The following is a 21,533-nucleotide window of genomic DNA, read 5'->3' on the forward strand; positions in this document are numbered from 1 at the left end:
TGAAATCACTGCCCTCCCCCCTACGTGGGATCAGACACCCAGGGGAGTGAATCTCCCTGGCAACGTGGAATATGACTCCCGGGGAGGAATGTAGACCCGGCATCGTGGGACGGAGAACATCTTCTTGACCAAAAGGGGGATGTGAAAGGAAATGAAATAAGCTTCAGTGGCAGAGAGATTCCAAAACGAGCCGAGAGATCACTCTGGTGGGCACTCTTACGCACACTTTAGACAACCCTTTTTAGGTTCTAAAGAATTGGGGTAGCTGGTGGTGGATACCTGAAACTATCAAACTACAACCCAGAACCCATGAATCTCGAAGACAGTTGTATAAAAATGTAGCTTATGAGGGGTGACAAAGGGATTGGGAAAGCCATAAGGACCAAACTCCACTTTGTCTAGTTTATGGATGGACGTGTAGAAAAGTAGGGGAAGGAAACAAACAGACAAAGGTACCCAGTGTTCTTTTTTACTTCAATTGCTCTTTTTCACTCTAATTATTATTCTTGTTATTTTTGTGTGTGTGCTAATGAAGGTGTCAGGGATTGATTTAGGTGATGAATGTACAACTATGTAATGGTACTGTAAACAATCGAAAGTACAATTTGTTTTGTATGACTGCGTGGTATGTGAATATATCTCAATAAAATGATGATAAAAAAAAAAAAAAAAAAAAAGAAAGCTCAAGAAAATTTCTCTGATTTATGAATAGCTATCTTATATTTGGAATATAAGGAAAAAGAAATTCTAGATCAGCAGATTGATGACCAGGTTTTAATACCATCTCCGTGAGAATTCACTATTGTTGCTTTTCACAATGGTAACCTAAAAAATGTAAAAGATAATAAATAATTTGTAACAGTTCCTGGGCACACACAATGTACTAGACTCAACATAAATTCTTACTTCCTCTTCACAGTAACACTACAAATAGGTATTATTGTCCCCAATTTACAAAGAGAAAAAAACAAAGGGTTCACTAAATGTAGGCAATTTGCTTGAGTTCATATGGTTAATAAATGATTAAATTCAGCTTCCAAGGGGAGTCTGACTTCAGCCTTCATGTTCAATGTAACCCTAGCTCCCTTAAATAATTTATTGTACCCATGACCTATTAATTTTTCTACACCATTTCTAATGTTTCCTGCGGGACACTGATTACGTGCTTCGACTTGGCGGGCCTGGGCTGGGGGACCTGATCAGCCCCTGGGGAGGGTAGTGGGTACGGGTGACAGCGCCCTCCACAGCCCCCCGGGCCTGGGAAAGTGAGGCCGGAGGCAGGCCCCATTTCCTCACCCAAAATACCACTGTTAGGGGAGGCTTGCCGGAGGGAACCGCCTTTTCCCCACCCCCTTATCTTGCCCGGGCACTCCCCGTTGCCAGTGCAACTCCCATCACCACCAGTGCGCATACATTGTTGCCAGACACCGTTACCGGAGCAACTCTCGCCCCTTTTCAATCAACCTCCGCGCCCTCTCAGAACCAATCCAAGCCTTTAACCCTTACAGCTACCCCGCCCTCTAAACCGCCTGATATAAGCTTGTACTCTCCCCCAATAAAGCTCTCTCTCTTGGTTTCTTCACCCTAAAAGAACCGTGTCCCGCCTGTTCCTTTTTCGCCGCCCTCCATACTTTGCACGCCCCCCGCCGGGGACCTGGCCAAGTCCCCCGCCTCGCCTTCGCCTCCGGGAAAGAGCCCCCGCCGCCGGTACCCTCCGAGCAATCCTGAGAGCTTAGGATTTAGCAACCGGCCGCCACCCCCCCCCCCAGACGAATCAACTGCGACCGCAACTGGCACCCAACGTGGGGCACCTGGAATTAAAAGTCCTCTCCACGCAGCGGTCCAGTAAAACCACCCGCTCGCCCGGACGCCTCTCCAGCTCCCCTTCTCCTTGCCTGCAAAGTAAGGGCCGCCTCTCCCTCGCCGCCCCGCGGAGCCGCCTCTCCCTCGCCGCTCCACGTCTGGAGCCGCCTCTCCCACGCCGCTCCGCGCCCGGGCCGCTCTTCCTTTCCCGCATTAACCTAACTCTTGCCCCCGACTACCTTTCGTCTTCTCTTCCTATATCCCCCCCATTCCTCCTAACACTCTTCCTCCAGTAGCTTTCCCTCTTCCCCTCCATTACTTCGCTGTGGTCCTCTGTGTCTTTGTTTCTTTGTTTGGCGCGGTGTGCCTCTTTGTGACCGCCCCCCCGAACTGCTCTCGCTACTAGAGGCTCCGGCCTCGCGACCACGGTTTACCTCATTTTCTTTACTCAATAATCAACCCCCCTTTTTTTTCTTTTCTCACTCCGCTATGGGTAATCGTCTATCTGCACGACAAGCACCCCAAGTTCACGCTCTGGCGGGTCTCCTAGACACACATCGCTGTAAAGTGTCTGTCCGGCAGCTGCAGGTATACTGGGACCTCCTGCTGCTCTTTAACCCATGGCTCACCACTTACCATCTTTGGGACCCTGTTACTTATGATCGCCTTATTGATCGGGTCACCAACGCCATGGAACATGAGAGCAAGCGCTTCCCTCCCGGCTTGCTCCCCACCTTAATAACCGTCCGCTCCTGCCTTCAAGGCTCCCTCCCCCCTGATCGAGGCCCCATTAAATCCAAGGAGGCCCTATCAACCCAGTCAACAGATTCAGACAGCGATACTAATGTAGACCACGATTCGGACACAGAATCCTTAGTCGAGCAAATTAACAACGCGCTCGAAGTCGCCCCCCAAAAACAAAGCAATACTAAGCCTCGCCAAGATGGCAAACTTCCTCCTTCTTCTTCCATCGAGGGGAGGAAGTGCTCCGGCGATGACGTCAGCCCTAAGCTGGGCCGGAAACCGCATGCGCTTTACCCCGCCCTTTCACAGGGCGGAGTTAGTCCGCCATCTTATGCCTTGGGCCCCGCCCTTTCACAGGACGGGGCTAGTCCACCATCTTATGCCTTAGCCACTCCCACCGCGCCGCCGTCTTGCGACGCTTGGGGCCTCCCACTTCCGTCCCCCCCTTCGGCGAGCTCCCCCTCGGAGCCGCTACCGGCAGCTGCCGCCGCTCCTCCCACCCTGCCGACTAACAACCCCTGGCTGCCTTCTACACCTCAAGGCAACCCTTGGGGCAACGCTCCCCCTACCCCCACTCCTGCGCCAAGCCCTCTGCAAGCGCGTCCTCCTTTCTCTCGTGCTTTTCGCTGCTTTCCTCTTAACCTTACCCCCACACCACAGAAACCGTATGACTGGTATCCCATTGACTCTGATACTATCAAGCAGCTTCGCAGGGCCGTCAAGGAGGACGGGTTAGGTAGCCCATACGCTTCCCAAATACTGCAGGATCTCGGCATGGACTTTTGCATCCCCCAAGACTGGGCCTCGCTTGCCCGTTCCATTCTTAACCCCAGCCAGTTTGTTGATTGGCATGCTCACTTCCAGGCGGAAGCAGCTAAGCAAAGTGAGCAAGATGCAGCCACTGGGGCCAATCATAACCCCGAAGCCTATTTGGGCACGGGAGCGTTTATAAATGCATCTGCTTATATTAATGCACCTGCCACCTTTTGGCCTATCCTTCGGGGAATCGCCTTACGAGCTTTTGCCAACTGTTCCGCCTGTCGGCCTACTAAATTCACCAAGCTCCTCCAGGAGCCAAATGAGCCTTTTGCCACCTTTGTCTCTAGGGTTGAAGAAACCTGCGCTCGAAAGGTTAATGATCCCCAGGCCCAACTGGCTCTCGCTCGAGAACTCATTCTCGAGGGAGCCAATCCCCCTTGCAAGCAGGCTATTCTTCCCTTGCGGGAGAAAAGCCTATACGATTGGGTACTCGCCTGCAGCGCCTTTGACCCAGCTGCCGCGTCCCTAGCCCAGGCTGTCTCTGGCGCTGTCACTGCCGCCTTAGCCGCCACCACCGGTTGTTTTAAGTGCGGGCAGAGCGGTCATTTTGCCCGGGAGTGCCCCAATGCAGAAGTCAACCGCCCGCCTTTCATGCAGCGCAATGGGCGCCCCCCTCCCACTCCTTGCCCACGCTGCCAGCGTGGCTATCACTGGGCGCGCGATTGCAAGAGCAGCCCCAGAGATCTTAGCAAGGATAGCTTAAAAAACCTCTGCTATCCCTGGTGCCCTGACGGCAGTCAGCGCCAAGGCACTGAGCAAGCTTTAAACTCCAAGCGGGGCAAGCCTCAGCCCCGCCCCTAAGAGGCAGCGTGCCGGCCGGTTCTAATAAAACTAATCACTTCACCGGCAGTAAAACGCTTCTCTGGACAGTCCCTATCACTCCAGAAAAGCCTACTCGTAAGTTAAGAATAGAGGGGCAATGGTACACGGGCACGCTCGATTCAGGGGCAGAGGTCTCTTGCATGCCCGCTCAGTATGCCACCATGTGCATGGTTCTCGATGGTCCCTCGGTAGTGGGAGCCACTGGTACCTCTACCTCTCTTCAGGCCATAGGGCCCATTAAGTGGGAAGATGAAGAGGGCCACTCAGGCACCTTCCGCCCGTTATTTCTACACACCATAGACCAAATTTTATGGGGCCGTGACATCCTCGCCGTCTCTGGGCAGTGCTTACCACGCAGCCCCCCCAATAATGTGCGCCACTGCTCATTTAACACCTCCAGCGCCCGTTCCTCTGCAGTGGGATACTGAGGAACCTATATGGGTGGAGCAGTGGCCCCTTCCCACGCATAAATTAGTAGCACTCCAAGCCCTTGTCCGAGAACAATTGGACGCTGGCCACACAGAGCCTTCTACTAGTCCCTATAATTCGCCAGTGTTTGTTATTCATAAAAAAACCCCTCTGCCATTGGTCCCAATAAAGTCATTAACCCCCTTTTTCCACAGCTCTCCAGCCGCACCTCAGCTCCAACCAGCCGCACCTCAGCTGCAAACGGCGCGTTGCCAACACCACCACCCCAACCTCGTCCGCCCCCCGCCCGTTACTCCTCTCCCCTCCTCGGCCTTATCCAAGCGGCCTTCACCTCAGTGAATTCCTCCAACCCTAATCTTACCTCCTCTTGTTGGCTTTGCCTCTCCACTTCCTCCCCCCTGTATGAGCCAGTTGCCTCCAACCTCTCCTTTTCAGAAAACACAGAGGACAGCCCCTTGGAATGCAATTGGAATACCTCTGCCGTCCCCCTAACCTTTCATTCAGTCTCCTTTACAGGAAAGTGCATCCGCCCTCGCTCAAGTAACTCTCCCAACCTCACAGCTTGTGCCGACTACTCATCTCCCAGCAGCTCTGCAAAATTTCTCATTCCTCATAACTCCTCCCAATGGCTCTGCTCCTCTACAGGACTTACCCCCTGCCTTAACGTGCAAACCCTCAATACAACTAATGAAACTTGCCTCCTAATTGTCCTTATCCCTAGGGTCCTATACCACAGCGAGGAAGACTTCTTCCTCCGCCTGGAAAGAACTGCAGTTCCTGCCACTCTGCAAAAGCGAGAACCCATCACCGTCCTCACAATTGCCTCCCTCCTAGGTCTTGCAGGCGCTGGCACCGGAATCGCTGCATTAGCCAGTCAAGGCTCCGCCCTAACTCACCTCCGGGCAGCTGTTGACGAGGACATTCGTCACCTACAAGACGCTATTTCCCATCTTAAAAATTCTGTCAATTCCCTCTCTGAGGTCGTGCTCCAAAACCGCCGAGGTCTCGACCTTCTCCTCCTCAAAGAAGGAGGCCTTTGCGCCGCCCTAGGAGAAGAGTGCTGTGTATATGCCAATTCCACAGGTCTCGCCGAAGACAGCCTAAAGAAGGTCCAAGAGGGACTGGAACAACGCAAAAAAGACCGTGAAGCCACCAGCTATTGGTCCCACATCTTTACCCCCCTCCTCCCATACCTCCTCCCTCTCCTCGGCCCCCTACTAATGATTATTCTAGCTCTCACCTTAGGACCCTGCATTATCCGCAGAATTGTCCAGCTTGTAAGGAAACAAACGGATGCTATTTTTTCCTCGTTCGTGCAAGTCCAGTACCAGCGACTCGCCACCTCTAACGCTCCCTACTCCGAGATGACAACCAACCCTCCGCGACCTCACCGCCACCGGTCAACCCGCCGACTGCGAGGCCCTTCTCGATCGCCTAAACATCGCACCAACCTCGAGCTCCAGCTTCTCTGAACCTCCAACTTTAAACCCCCCACCCTCGTCCATCCCGCAAGCAGCAAGGCCCCTGTCAAGCGCCCGGGCGCCACACCAACGCCGAGCTCCAGCCTCGCTGAGCCACCGTCAACCCCTTTTCCCCTCCCCGACCTCCCCCTTCCCTCATCCCTTAGCGGACCTCTCCAGTAAGCTTCTTCCTTTAATTAGAAAAGAAGGGGGAAATGCGGGACACTGATTACATGCTTCGACTTGGCGGGCCTGGGCTGGGGGACCTGATCAGCCCCTGGGGAGGGTAGTGGGTACGGGTGACAGCGCCCTCCACAGCCCCCCGGGCCTGGGAAAGTGAGGCCGGAGGCAGGCCCCATTTCCTCACCCAAAATACCACTGTTAGGGGAGGCTTGCCGGAGGGAACCGCCTTTTCCCCACCCCCTTATCTTGCCCGGGCACTCCCCGTTGCCAGTGCAACTCCCATCACCACCAGTGCGCATACATTGTTGCCAGACACCGTTACCGGAGCAACTCTCGCCCCTTTTCAATCAACCTCCGCGCCCTCTCAGAACCAATCCAAGCCTTTAACCCTTACAGCTACCCCGCCCTCTAAACTGCCCGATATAAGCTTGTACTCTCCCCCAATAAAGCTCTCTCTCTTGGTTTCTTCACCCTAAAAGAACCGTGTCCCGCCTGTTCCTTTTTCGCCGCCCTCCATACTTTGCACGCCCCCCGCTGGGGACCTGGCCAAGTCCCCCGCCTCGCCTTCGCCTCCGGGAAAGAGCCCCCGCCGCCGGTACCCTCCGAGCAATCCTGAGAGCTTAGGATTTAGCAACCGGCCGCCACCCCCCCCCCAGACGAATCAACTGCGACCGCAGTTTCCCACCTTTACTGCCTCTGGAGTTGAATTCCATAAGGAAATCTTTCTTTCATATAATCTAAAAATGAATCTTCAAAGTTTAAAAGGATTACCTGGTTCTACCTATCTACCTTCTGAGATTTATGGAATAACTATGTTTAGCCTATTTTTTTTTTTTTTGTTTTTTTATTAGTTTTTTTTCCTGGATTTCTATTTTTTGGTAGGTTTACCAAAAAAATGCAGCAAATAGTGTTACTATATACCACTCTCTTATTATATTATTAACACCTTACATTTGTGTAGTACATTTGCTACAATTAATGAAAGAACATTTTATAATTGTTACTATTAACTATACTGCATCATTTACATTAGGGTTCACTGTTTGCTTTGTACAGTCCTATTTTTATTTTTATTCTAGTAACACAAAATTTGGATGACTTTTATTTTTTTCTCTTTGCTAATTGCTCTAGCTTAGAATTTCCAGTAGTGTTGAAAAACAGTGGTAACAGTGGGCATCCTTGTCTTTTTCCTGATCTTACAGGGAAAGCTTCAGTCTTACACCACTGAGCATGATGTTAGCTATGGGCTTTTCATATATGTCTTTTATCATATTGAGGAAGTTTCCTTCTATTCCTATTTTTCTAAATGTTTTTATCAAGACGCATTCTTGATTATGTCAAATGCCTTTTCTGCATCGAGATGATCATGTGTTTTTTTCCCCTTCATTTGTTAATGTGAGGTATTACATTAACTGATTTTATTATGTTGAACCACACTTGCATACCTTATTCCTCAGAACTTCCCCATAAGTTAATCTTCATCTTTCCAAACTGAATATTAACTTTTAAATATCCACCCTGATAGAGAAAATCCTTCACTCCTATGATACTTTTTTCTACCCACAGAGCAATCAAAAGTACATAACCTATTCATACCATCAGAAGAACAATACAAATCTTTGAACTTTAGTTTTCACAGTCAGCCAAGTTGCTGTTTTGTTTAAAACAGCACAATGGGTAAAAGGCTTGAGAAAAAAAACAATATTCCCTTATAAATAATGACAATGAAGTTCCCTTTCCTTAAAAAATCATAGGCTTTTCTTGGTGTTCAACCTGCTTGGCTTGACATTTTATTACTAGGAAATCATCTGAACACTTGAATGTGTCAGGATGTATGCTTTCCCAGATAATTCATAACAACATTAAAGAAGAACTTTTAACACTGCTTTCTAGAGATATCTTACTTTATAGTTTTCACTTTGATTCTTTTCTCTAAATAAGGCTAAGTAAGTATGATAAGACCAGCCCCCAATGACACTCTTGATGTTTTTACATCTGTATATGGAAATCAAAGGTTTTGGGAGGACAAAATTTTATCTACTAACTTTCTTTTATCCCCACATTTACTGTCTTCTACCACCAACTACTCCTCCCATCCAGAAATCTCTAAATTATTAGTAAGGAACAATTTCTAAATTTCTGTAAGGAAACCTAACCCAGACAAATTATTTCCTTTTAGTTTTTCAACATTCCTATTACTTCAAAAAGTAGTTAGTTTTCACCAGCTTATTTTGTCAAGGATGAGAAGTATGTATATTTTTCTTCAATGTGGTGGCTCTAAATGCCAATCCAATTAATTCACTCACAACAAAAATTTGAACCAATTATGCAATCCAGACAAAAGATTTATAAATGTAACCTTAGTATATTAAAAAATCTTGTGAGAATGCCATCCAGCTTCTGTGAAAACATGGAGCTTCTTAATGGAGTCTGTAATCCCTTCTGCGCTTAAAACAAGGTGAGAGGGGTGTGTGGAGCAAAAAAATAAACTGGCTCCTCTAACTTATTATTACGTCATCAAGGATCAAATGATCTTAAACATTCTGTAGCTCATTTCCTGCTTTTGACATAAAATCTTCTATTTCTGTTAAGGAAGTTTAAACAAATTTAATTGGATTATATCTGAACTGATGCATTTAGAGGTCTTCTGTATTTAACTAGGCAATCTTTCCATTTCTTGGTATCCTTACTCATGTGATTTTTTGTTTTTCAATTTTTTTTTTTAGTAAGAGACTCAAAGGAGTATCTCAGCATTTAAGATTTGAAAAATTCCTAGATTTCCAAATGTAAATTTCAAAAGTCACAACTTTAGACGTTCAAAATTGTAGCTTACTAAGGATTCTTTTGATAGAAGTACTGTCTTTGGAATGATTTTCAGTATTTACTTAACTTCTCTGTTAAACTCATATACTAAACACACACACACACACACACACACACACACACATATACATATATATTCTTCACTCCTTTTATTAAATCAGAGAAAATATATTAATAGTTTAGTTTTGCACAAAATTGTATGAAGTAACTATTGGATGTGTGCAAGCAAATATTTTTTTCAACTGTGGGTGCCTCTGTCAATGTTCATTTTTTTATATGCTCCTATCATATTTAATGTATATCCTCCTACAGTGTAATCAATGTAAGGTAGAATCCCTATCTATTTTAATTCACAAAAAGCAGTGTTCAATTAAGTATGAACTTAAATCAGCTCAACAGTTTGATGACTATAATGATGATTATGTCAGAAGATCTACAAATCTTCACCTGGAAATGTTGAAATAGTCTCAAATGTTGTTTCCAAAATAGAAGCAATAGATGTTACTTTATCGGCAGCCAGTATGTAGATCTCTCCAGAAGTAGCACATTTAACAACAGAATACCTAAAATAAAATTTTAAGAGAGAATTACTAATCTTGAAAAAAGGATAAATCACAGAGAACATTTAAATATTTTTACATCATTTCACAAAAATTAACTTCAAGATCAGAAAAACAGTATTTTAGAAGGGCTCCATACTTTACATTTCTGTTAAGTTTTCCCTAAAAACTGGTAAAAAAAAAAAAAAGTGGAAATAAAATCTTAAAAGGAATCATCTAAAACTTAATGAAATTCACAGGAGCAAAATATGTTATCATTCACTAAAATTTAAGTGAATAAGGAAGATGAAATAAATTCAAAACAACGCTAACGATGGAACAGGTATTTATGGATAAAACAAAAAGAACAATAAATTCTACACCTACTTTGAGTCTGGCATGTAACAAACAGCTTGATTGGCTGGTATTGTCCAAGGCTGCGTAGTCCAGACTAAACAACTAACAGGAGAGGAATCACCTGTAAAAATAATTTTGTAAATATGTTAACAAACATCAAAATCCAATAACTTTAATAAAATCCAGCATGAATAAATCTTACCTATAAGAGATGCCAACTTAGGAGGAGGTTTCAAGAGAGGGAATTTTACATATATTGAACGACTGACATGCTCAGGATTATATTCAAGTTCTGCTTCAGCCAATGCAGTCCTAAGGATAAAAATATCAGACATAAATACATAGATGCTGCACAAGTTTCTACCATTAATTACCAAACACACATACAATACCTTGATGAGGGAGACCAAAACACAGGTTTATAAGCTCGATAAACCAAGCCCTATAAAGGACAAAAATATTATATTAAAGCTGGAATTTTGTGACACATTGTTGAACACAGGAGAAAAAAAAATGCATTACCTTATCATACATTTGATAGAAAAGTCTCAACTGTTTGGCCTCATATTTTCTATCAAATGTATAGTAGCAATTATTCCAATCTGCCATTATTCCCCAACGGATAAATGCTGATTTCTGTTTCTCAATGGCTGCTTTAGCAAATGATCTGGCTAAACAAAAAGCAAAAAACAAAAACCTTTTGAAAACCAAGTTTTAAAAGCAGGTTAAAATATATCTCTCTGAATGCAGGAGCTTTAACAGTTTAGACTATAAAAGTTTTTCACAGGAAGATTATTTTGAAAGTTAAGGGTAGTCAGAAGATACCCAGCAACAAATTCTGAAGTTAACTAGAATTTAGAAACACAATTTTATTACTGTCTTCTGCATTTTTCAGATTTTACACAATGACCTTACATGCAGGAAAAAAACTTTAGAAAGGTATACTTCATATTTCTTAATTTAAGAAATGGTCACAAAATAATACTCATTTCATTATACACACAAAAAAATTGGTTAAAGCCAATAATAATGTTTTTACAAGGAAGTAAAAAATCTTCACAATAACTAAACATACACTAGTACATCAAATGAGAAAAGAAGATTCCTCCCTGACCCAATCTATTGACAGTACTGACAAACTGGGGATTACTTTAAAATGTGTGTATCAGCACCTGAATTAGGTTAATTACCCTAGTCTGGAAAGTAAATAAAACTATTCACAAAATAATGATTTCATAAAATATAAAGACTGAAGAACTGAAAAATGCATTTGGAAATGCTCACAAAATCCTTCCTTCAATCTCTGAACGTAAGTTCTCACAAAATTCAATCCAATAAAATTTGATGTTTCTGTGACACAAAGTGATTCCCAACAGATCTCAATGTAATCAAAAAAAAGGGGGGGCTGGGTGGGTAGAAGAACCCTCTGAAAAAGTGCACTTTCCAAAGCATCAGTAAGTTTTCAAACATCATTTTGAAACAGAAACAGAAATTATTTACCTTTCTCTCTAATTTCCACAGCTGAAAAATTCTGAGCTTTTTCACCAAGTTCTGATAATACTTTTATTTCAATGGGTAATCCATGACAATCCCAACCTGGTACAAAATGTATTTTGGAACCTTTCATCATATGGTATCGGTTGGCTATATCTTTCAAAATCTGCAAAGATAAATTGACAAATCATCACTCATACATAAAGCATGGGGCTGACAATTTATATTCTTTTTTTAATTTATTACCATTTTAAAATTCTGAAAAGCCAATTATAGAAGACTCTATATAAAATAATCTATTAAATCTTCTAACTCAACTTCTACATAATCAGAGGAGCAATAGTTATTTCAATACTTAAATGGCATTAACTCCCACTAAGAAAAAAATACAAATTTCAAAATGAAAAAAAATTATGCCCCAAATTACTAAATTTGCTTTTAAAGTCGGTATAAGCAAAAAAAGTAGCTCATACTATCTTCTAAAGAAATGCTTCTGACCATCCAAAAACCAGAGAGTATAAATAAGTCAATTACAAATTTGCCTCTTACAAAATAAATGACACAAATAATCCATTATTCACATTTAGTTAAGACATATTATAGAATTACTCAGAATTTATAGTACACTCAGAACAGAATATAGGGGTCAACACACAGCCAAAAAAAAAAAAAAATTGACTTTTCTACTAGGTACATATTTCTATCAATGACAGAAATAACTTTAGGGTTATTTTAGATTTAAGAGGGCAGAGGAACCATTTTTTAAAAACAAATTACCCAAAAACTTCTCCCCAAAGATTCAGTGAGAAAAAGGACAAATCTCACTCAGAACTCTGAAAGAAGGTAAAGACTGGAGAAGGATCTCACAAATGCTGAACTGAAGAAAGAGAAAAATGTCAGGTAGGAAACTTCCATCCTGGACCAGCCAGTCCTCTTCTCTCCCCCTCACTTGGGCCCATGCAGGGAAGGAGGTGCACAGAAGCAGCAGCTGGGATCCCTCCCACCTCCTCCCAGGGACGCAGACTATAAAATCTCTTACAGCAGTGAGACAGATGTCCATCAATATCCAGACACAGAGATCCAAGTCCACAGGGACCCACAGCAGGACTCGAGCTGCTGGGGAATGTGAATACAAAAGGGAATCAAGGAGGAGCTTCAAAAATGAAGGATTAGGGAAGGAACAGCTGAATCCATTTCTTTCCCAAAAGCAACAAATAGCCAGGCAGAAACTGTGTGAAACAACTGTTTGGGGACCCAGGAGATAGAAGAGGATATTCCAACACCCAGGTCAGTGCAGGATGAAGGGACCGAAAAAATGTGGCTGAGACGTAAATCCAGCTGCGGGCCTGGTGCCCTCCCCCTCCCCCCACCTTGAGGGAAGCAGCAGTGGGAGACCCAATCCTCGCCTAGGGAATGGCTATGACTGGGACGGCTATGAGAATCTTCTGCTCCAAGTAAAAAGGAGACAACCCAAAATCGAGCCAGATATTGGCCAGCAAAGTGAGGACCCAAGAACCCTGTAGTTTCAGCCCTGCGTGGTCAGATGCTGCTCAGCTTCACAAATTAAACACCTTCTGAGAAGGAATAAGTAACTGAAGAGCACCATCTGCAGGGCAAGCTGGAAAGTGCAGGAGAAAAAAGTCTTTTCAGAGCCTCTTCAGACCCTATCACAGGCCCATCGCAGCTTCTCTGCACCTTCTCCACATGTACCCTGCCCTCTTTTTTCTGGGAAACACCAAACAATCCAACCGTCAGAGCAGCACCCTAATAAAATACAAGCAACAACTAAATCCTACACAAGAGAGAGAAACCAACCTTCAGAATTGGCCTGTCATGATAATCAGATGACCAGATATCAGCAAAAAAATCACTAGTATACTAAAACACAGGAAAATATGGCCCAGTTAAAGGAGCAAATTTAAGAGTGGGAGGAGACACAGAATTTGGAACTAATCAAAGATGTTCAAACAAATCTCCTAAATCAATTCAGAGAGGTGAAGAAAAAACACATAAAGAGATACAGAATATTGTAACACTAGGAGAGCACAAAGAATTTAAAAGAATACATAGAAAAATAACAGACATTATGAAAATGAAAGACACTGTAGATAAAATTAAAAATATATTAGTAGATTTGAAGAGGCAAAAGAAAGGATCAGCGAGCTAGAAGACAGCAATTAAATTTGGACAAAAGAACAAATGAAGAAAAAAATGGAAAGAAAACTGAGCAGGGGCTGAGGGAAATGACTGAAAACAGAGCACACAAACACATGCATCATGGGTGTCCCAGAAGGGAAGGAGAAGGAAAAAGGGCCAGGAAGAATATTCGAGGAAATAATGGCTGAAAATTTCCCAACTCTTATAAAAGAAAGAAATATGCAAATCCAAAAAGTCCAACATATTCCAAACAGAATCTGAACAGACTGACTCCAAGACACATAAACAATCAGACTGTCAAATGCCAAAGAGAAGAAAATTTTCTGAAAGCAACAAGAGAAAAGCAATTCACCACATTTAAGGGAAGCCAAATAAGACTATGTGCTGACTGCTCATCAGTCACCATGGAGGCGAGAAGGCAGTGGTATGATATATTTAAGACATGGAAAGAGAAAAACTGCCAGACAAGACTTCTCTATCCAGCATGGCTGCCCTTCAAAAATGAGGGAGAGTTTAAAATATTCACAGATAAACAGAAGCTGAGGGAGTTTGTTAACAAGAGACCCACTCTACAAGAAATACTAAAGGGAGTTCTGCCAGCTGAAAAGAAAAGACAGAAGAGAGAGGCCTGGAGGAGGGCACAGAATTGATCAGTACTAGTAAGGGTAACTAAAAGGATAAAAAGAGAGAAAAAAATAGATCTGACAAATAAAAGCCAAAGGATAAAATGGCTGAAGTAAGTACTGCTTTTACAGTAATAACACTGAATGTTAATGGATTAGACTCCCCAATAAAAAGATACAGATTGGCAGAATGAATTTAAAAATATGACTCATCTATATGCTGTTTACAAGAGACTCATTTTAGACTCAAAGATACAAACAGCTTGAAAGTGAACGGATGGAAAAAGATATTCCACACAAGCAGTAAACAACAACAACAACAACAAAAGCTGGTGTAGATATATTAGTATCAGTCAAAATAGACTGTAAATACAAAAATCTTATAAGTATATATAAGATTTCTTATATATATATAAGAAAGACAGTATATACTAATAAAAGGGGCAACTCACCAAGGAGAAATAACAATCATAAATATTTAACATCTAATCAAGGTGTCCCAAAGTACATGAGGCAAACACTGGCAGAAATGAAGGGATTAATAGACATCTCTATAATAATAGTGGGAGACTTCAACATACCAAATCATCTATACAGAGGATCAATAAGGAAACAGAGAATGTAAATAATATAATAATTGACCTAGACTTAACAGATAAATATATAGAACATTGCACCCCAATACAGCAAGATATACATTCTTCTCAAGTGCTCACAGAACACTGTCCGAGATAGACCATATGCTGGGGCACAAAATGGGTCTTACTAAATTTAAAAAGACTGTAATTATACAAAGCATTTTCCCTGATCATACTGGATGAAGCTGGAAATCAGTAACAACTAGAGAACCAGAAATCTCAAATATATAGAGGGTAAAAAACATGCTCTTAAGCAATCAATGGGTCGAAGAAAAAATTGCAGGAAAAATCAATAACTATCTCAAGACAAATAAAAACAAAAACACAACATATCAAAACTTAGGGGATGCAGCAAAGACAGTGCTGACAGGGAAATTTATAGACCTAAACAACTGTATTAAAAAGGGAGAAAGAGCTAAAACCAATGACCTAACTAAACAACTGGAAAAACTAGAGAAAGAGCAAACTAAATGAAAAGCAAGCAGAAGGAAAGAAATAACAAAGATCAGAGTTAAGATAAATGAAATGAGAACAACAATAACAACAACAACAACAGAGAATCAACAAAACCAAAAGTTGGGTCTTTGAGAAGATCAAAAAAATTGACAAACCCTTAGCTAGACTGACAGAACAAAAGGGACGAAGATACAAATAAATAAAATCAGAAATGAGGGGGGTGATTACCATGGACCCGAAAGAAATAAAAAAGATCATAGTGAGGATACTATGGACAACTGTATGCCAACAAACTAGACAACTTCCTAGAAACACACGGACAACTTACACTGACTCAAGAAGAACAGAAGACCTCACCAAACCAAACACAAATAAAGAGACTGAATCAGTCAGCAAAAACCTCCCAATGAAGGAAAGTCCAGGATCAGACAGCTTCACAGGTGAATTTAACAAGCATTCCAAGAAGAATAAATAACATTCCTGTCAAACTCTTCCAAAAAACTGAAGACAAGGGAGCAATACCTAACTCATTCTATGATGTCAACATCACCCTAATACCAAAGCCTGATAAAGATACTACAAGAAAACTACAGACCAACCTCTCTAAGGAATATAGATGTAAAAATCCTCAACAAAATACTCTCAAATCAAATCCAACAGCACATTGAAAGACATACACCACAACCAAGTGGGTATCATTCCAGGTATGCAAAGATGGCTCTATACAAGAAAATCAATTAATGGAATATACCACATTAACAAATCAAAAGGGAAAATCCACATGATCATTCAATTGACACAGAAAAGGCATTTGACAAAATCCAGCATCCTTTCTCGATAAAAACACTTCAGAAGATAGAAATAGAAGGAAACCTCCTCAACATGATAAAGGGCATCTAGGAAAAACCCACAGCTAACATCATACTCACTGAAAGCTTTCTCTCTGAGACTGGGAACATGACAAGAATATCCACTGTCGCCACTGTTATTCAACATCGTGCTAGAAATTCTAGCTAGAGCAATGAGGCACAAAAAAGAACTAAAAAGTATACAAATTAGAAAGGAAGAAGTAAAGCTTTTACTATATTCTATGTTTAGAAAATCCCAAGAAAAAAACAAGACAAAGTTACTTAAGCTAATAAACAAGTTCAGCAAAGTGGAGGGATGCAAGGTCAACACACAAAGATCAGTGGTGTTTCTAAACACTGCTAATGAGATATTTGAGGCAGTGATCAAGAAAAAATTCCATTTACAATAGCAATTAAAAGAACCAAATATCTAGGAATAAATTTAACCAAGGATGTAAAGGACTTATACAGAGAAAACAACATAACATTGCTAAAGAAATCAAAGAAGACCTACATAAATGGAAAGAGATTCTAAGTTCATGGATTGGAAGGCCAAATGTTGTTTAACTGTCAATCTACCTAAATTGATCTACAGATTCAAAGCAATGCCAATCAAAATTCCAACAGCCTACTATGCAGAAATGGGAAAGTTAATTATCAAATTTATTTGGAAGGGTAAGGGGCCTGGAATACTCAAAAATATCTTGAAAAAGAAGACTGAAGTGGGATGATTTATGCTTTCTGACTTTGAAGCATATTATAAAGCCACAGTGGTCAAAACAGCATGGTATTGGCATATAGACATATTGATGAATGGTATCAAATTGAGAGTTTAGAAACAGACCTCAGATCTACAGTCAGTTGATTTTTTACAAGGCTTCCACGTCCACTCAACTGGGACAGAACAGCCTCTTCAATAAATGGTGCTGGGAGAACTGCATATCCATCTCAAAAAAATGAAAGAGGACCCTATCTCCTGCCCTATACAGAAATGAACTCAAAATGGATTAAAGACCTAAATATAAGAGCCAGTACGATAAAACTCCTAGAAGAAAATACAGAGCAATATCTTCAAGATCTAAGTGTTAGGTGGTAGTTTCTTAGGCCTTACATCCAGAGCACAAGCAAGGAAAGAAAAAAATAGATAAATGGGACCTCCTTAAAGTTGAATATTTCTGTGCTTCAAAGGACTTTGTCAAAAGGGTGAAAGACTGCCAACTCAATGGGAAAAAATATTTGGAAACCACGTATCTTATAAGAGTTTGATATCAGGAACATATAAAGAAATCCTACAACTCAACAATAAAAAGACAACACAATTAAAAAATGGGCAAAAGACATGAATAGACATTTTTCCAAAGAGGAAATACAGATGGCTAAAAAGCCCATGAAAAGATGCTCAGCTTCACTAGCTGTTAGGGAAATGCAAATCAAAACCACAACGAGTATTTCACAACTACTAGAATGGCTGCTATTAAACAAAGAGGAAACTACACATGTTGGGGAGGATGTGGAGATATAGCAACACTCATTCACTGAGGGTGGGAATGCAAAATGGTAAAGCCACAGTTTGGCGGTTCCTCAGAAAGCTAAGTATAGAGTTGCCTTACATTCCTACAATCCTGCTACTTGGTATATACCCAAAAGAATTGAAAGTAGGGATGCGAGCAGACATTTGCACACAAATGTTCATAGTGGCATAATTCACAATTGCCAAATACACAGTTACCAAGAGATGGAAACAACCCAGCTGTCCGTTAACACATAAATGGGTATACAAAATGTGATATAAACATATGATGGAATATTATTCAGCTGTAAGAAGGAATGAAGTCCTGAAGCACATGACAACATAGATGAACATTGAAGACATTTATGTTGAGTGAATTAGTATGACACAAAAGGATAAATATTGCATGATCTCACTAATTATGAACTAAATATAATTATAATATGTAAACTCATAGACATAAGCTCTAGAATATAGGTTACCAGGATATAGAATAAGGCTAGAGAATGGGGAGTGGTTGCTTAGCATGCAGAATTTTTAACTAGAATTTTTAAATGCTTGGAAATGGATAGAGGTGACAGCAGCATATTATTGTGAGTATAATTAACAGTGATGAATTGTGAGTGAAAATGGTGGAAAGGGAAAGTTTAGAGTTATGTATGTCACCAGAAGGGAAGGTGGAGGATAAAGCATGGGAATGTGTAACATGGTGAATCTTGTGGTGGATGATGACTGTGATTAACTAACTGTACAAATATAAAAAGTGCTTTTATGAAGTAGAACAAATGTACAACACTACTGCAGATGACAAAGAGGTATAATGGGAAAATGTCCCTATTGCAAACTACGGACTATAGTTAACAGTAATATCTTAATATTCTTTCATCAACAGTAACAAATGTACCAAACCAATACAAGGGATCAGTAATAGGGGGTTTAGGGGTATTTGATGCTGGGTTTTCTTTTTTATTTTTATCTATTTATTTATATATATATTTTTGAGAATAATTTCTTTTTACTGAGGTAAAATTCACCATTTTAACTATTTTAAAGTGTATAATTCAGTGACTTCCAGCATCTTTTCAATGTTGTACAACCACCACTATCTAATTACAGAACACTTTCATAACCCCCAAAAGGAACCCTTTACCCATCAAGCAGTCACGCCCCATTACCCCTTTCCCTAGCCCGACAGCTACTAATCTGCTTTAAGTGATATGGATTTGTCTATTCTGGACAGCTCACATAAATGGAATCCTACAATGTGTGGACTTCTGTAGCTAGTTTCTTTCACATAACATGATGTTTCCAAGATACCAAGTAGCAGCATGCATTAGTAAATCATTCCTATTTATGGCAGAATAATATCCCTTTGTAAGGACATGCCATATCTTGTTTATCCATTCATTAGATAATGGATATCCTGGTTGTTTGCACTTTCTGGCTACTGTGATAACTGCTACTATAAATATTTATGTACAACTTTGTTTTCAATTCTCCTGGGCATATATTTCAGATGGGGCTTACTAACTTATGGTGTATAATAATCCTCTAATATGCTGTTGGATTGCATTTCCTGGCATTTTGTTAAGGATTTTTGAATGTATGCTTATTAGGTACACTGGTCTCTATTGTCCTTTTTGGTGCTGTTGTTGGTATTAGGGTAATATGGGCCTTACAGAACAAGTTAGGAAGCATACCCTTTAGTTTTTAGCAGTTTGAGGAAGACTGATGTTTTTTTAATGATAGATTCACCAGCAAAGCCATCTGGTTCTGGATATTTTTGTTGTTGGAAGGATTTGATTATCTGTTATAGACCTATTCAAATTTTCTAATTCTTCTTGAGTCAGTGTTATTAGCACTTTGTTTCCAGAATTTTATCCATTTCATCTAGGTTATCTAATGTGATGGCATACAACTGTTCACAGTATTTTCTTATATCTCTTTTTTTCCTGTCAATGTCAGTAGTAATGTTCCTACTTTATTGCTGATTTTAGAAATTTGGGTGTTCTTTTGTTCTTGGTCAGTCTAGCTAAAAGTTTGACAATTTTGTTGATCTTCTCAAAGAACCATTTTTGGTTTCATTGATTCTGCTTTTCATATTTCACTTATCTCCACTCTAAACTTTATTTCCTTCCTTCTCCTGGCTTTGGGTTTCTTTTTTATTTTTATTTCTTTCTCTGGAGTAATCAAAATGTTCTAAAATTAATCATGGTGATGACTGCACATTATGTGATGATACTGTGAGTCAATGATTGTATACTTCAGATGGATTGTATGGTGTGTGACTAAATCTAAAAAAAAATGCATTTAAAAAAAAGATTTGAATAGACATTTTTCCACAGAGGAAATATAAACGGCTAAAAAGCACATGAAAAGATACCAACATCACTACCTTTTAGGAAAATGCAAATCAAAACCACAATTAGATATCATTTCACACTCACTAGAATGGCCAACATTTAAAAAAAAAAAAAAGATAACCATAAGTGCCGAAGAGGATGTGGAGAAATAGGAACACTCATTCACTGCCAGTGGGAACGTAAATGGTGCCAGTGGGAATGTAAAATGGCACTTCCTCGGGAAGCTATGAATAGAATTGCAATATGATCCAGCAATCCCAATACTAGGTACCTACCCAAAAGAATGGAAAGTAGGGATGTGAATAGACATTTGCAAACCAATGTTCATAGTGGTGTTATTTACAGTCGCCAAAAGATAGAAGCAACCCAAATGTCTACCAAGAAATGAATGGGTAAACAAAATGTGATATACACATGATGGAATACTATTCAGCTGTAGGAAGGAATGAACCATGAGGACATTATGTTGAAGTGAAGTAAGTCAGACACAAAAGGACAACTATTGTATGATTTCACTGATATGAACTAATTAGAATATACAAACTCACAGAACTAGAATCTAAAGTATGGATTACCAGGGGTAGAATGGGGGTAGAATATGGGGAGCTGATGCTCAATTTGTATAGAATTTCTATTTAGGTTGATTTTAAATGTCTGGAAATAGTGGTCATAGTAGCACACTGTTGTGCATGTAATTAACAGCGCTGAATTATGTTTGTGAATGTGGTTGAAAGGGGAGGTTTCAGGTCATGTATGCTACTAGAAGGAAAGTTAGAAAATAAAACATGGGACTGCATAACATAGTGATTGTTGTTGCGGGCAACAGACTGTGGTTAAAAGTACAAATATATAAAGGATCCTTCATGAAGTATATCAAATGTAAGACACTACTGCAAGGTGTTAATTAAAGGTGGTGCATGGGAAAAATAAGCTAACGTAAACTATAGACTATTTTAATATTCTTTCAGCAATTATAACAAAGGCACCACACTAATGCAAAATGTCAGCAATGGGGGTATATGGGAACATTGTATTTTTTACATGACTTTTCTGTAAACCTACAACTTCTTCAATTAAAAAAATAACAATTTTTTTAAAACACGCTAAGGAAAAGAAATCAGACACAAAGTACTACACACTGCATGATTCCATTTATATAAAACGTAAATATAAATAAATTTATAGAGACAATTAGATTAGTGGTTATGTAGTGCTGGGGGAGGATAGAGGGATTGAGAGATGACTGCTAAGGGGTATGGGATTTTTCTTTTTGGGGTAATAAAAATGTTCTAAAATTGTGGTAATGAATGCACAACTCTGATTATACTAAAAGGCAATGATTGTACACTTTGGATAAATTGTATGGTATGTGAACACATCTCAATAAAACTGCTTTAAAAAAAAAAAATGTCAAACTAATGACCAAACTTCACATTTGGAGGAACTAAAAAAGAACAGCAAACTA

At 40.7% G+C, this 21,533-nt stretch overlaps 1 protein-coding gene across 3 annotated transcripts in view; it reads right to left on the reverse strand.

Moving 5' to 3' along the window:
* The window catches only part of IARS2 (isoleucyl-tRNA synthetase 2, mitochondrial), a 98,226-nt gene that overhangs the window by 54,118 nt on the left and 22,575 nt on the right, over positions 1–21,533 (reverse strand). For 2 of the 3 annotated variants that reach the window (XM_037823538.1, XM_037823555.1), the window contains exons 3-8: positions 11,480–11,639; positions 10,502–10,650; positions 10,372–10,421; positions 10,182–10,291; positions 10,010–10,100; positions 9,531–9,646 (exon numbers count right to left, since the gene is read on the reverse strand). In XM_037823538.1, the coding sequence (XP_037679466.1) occupies positions 9,531–9,646; positions 10,010–10,100; positions 10,182–10,291; positions 10,372–10,421; positions 10,502–10,650; positions 11,480–11,639 (676 nt within the window). Of the gene's footprint in view, positions 1–9,530; positions 9,647–10,009; positions 10,101–10,181; positions 10,292–10,371; positions 10,422–10,501; positions 10,651–11,479; positions 11,640–12,512; positions 12,559–21,533 lie in introns of those variants that run through there. The other variant, XM_037823546.1, reaches the window with a different exon arrangement.

Source organism: Choloepus didactylus, chromosome 2, assembly GCF_015220235.1.
Source record: "Choloepus didactylus isolate mChoDid1 chromosome 2, mChoDid1.pri, whole genome shotgun sequence".
Classification (NCBI taxonomy): Eukaryota; Metazoa; Chordata; class Mammalia; order Pilosa; family Megalonychidae; genus Choloepus; species Choloepus didactylus.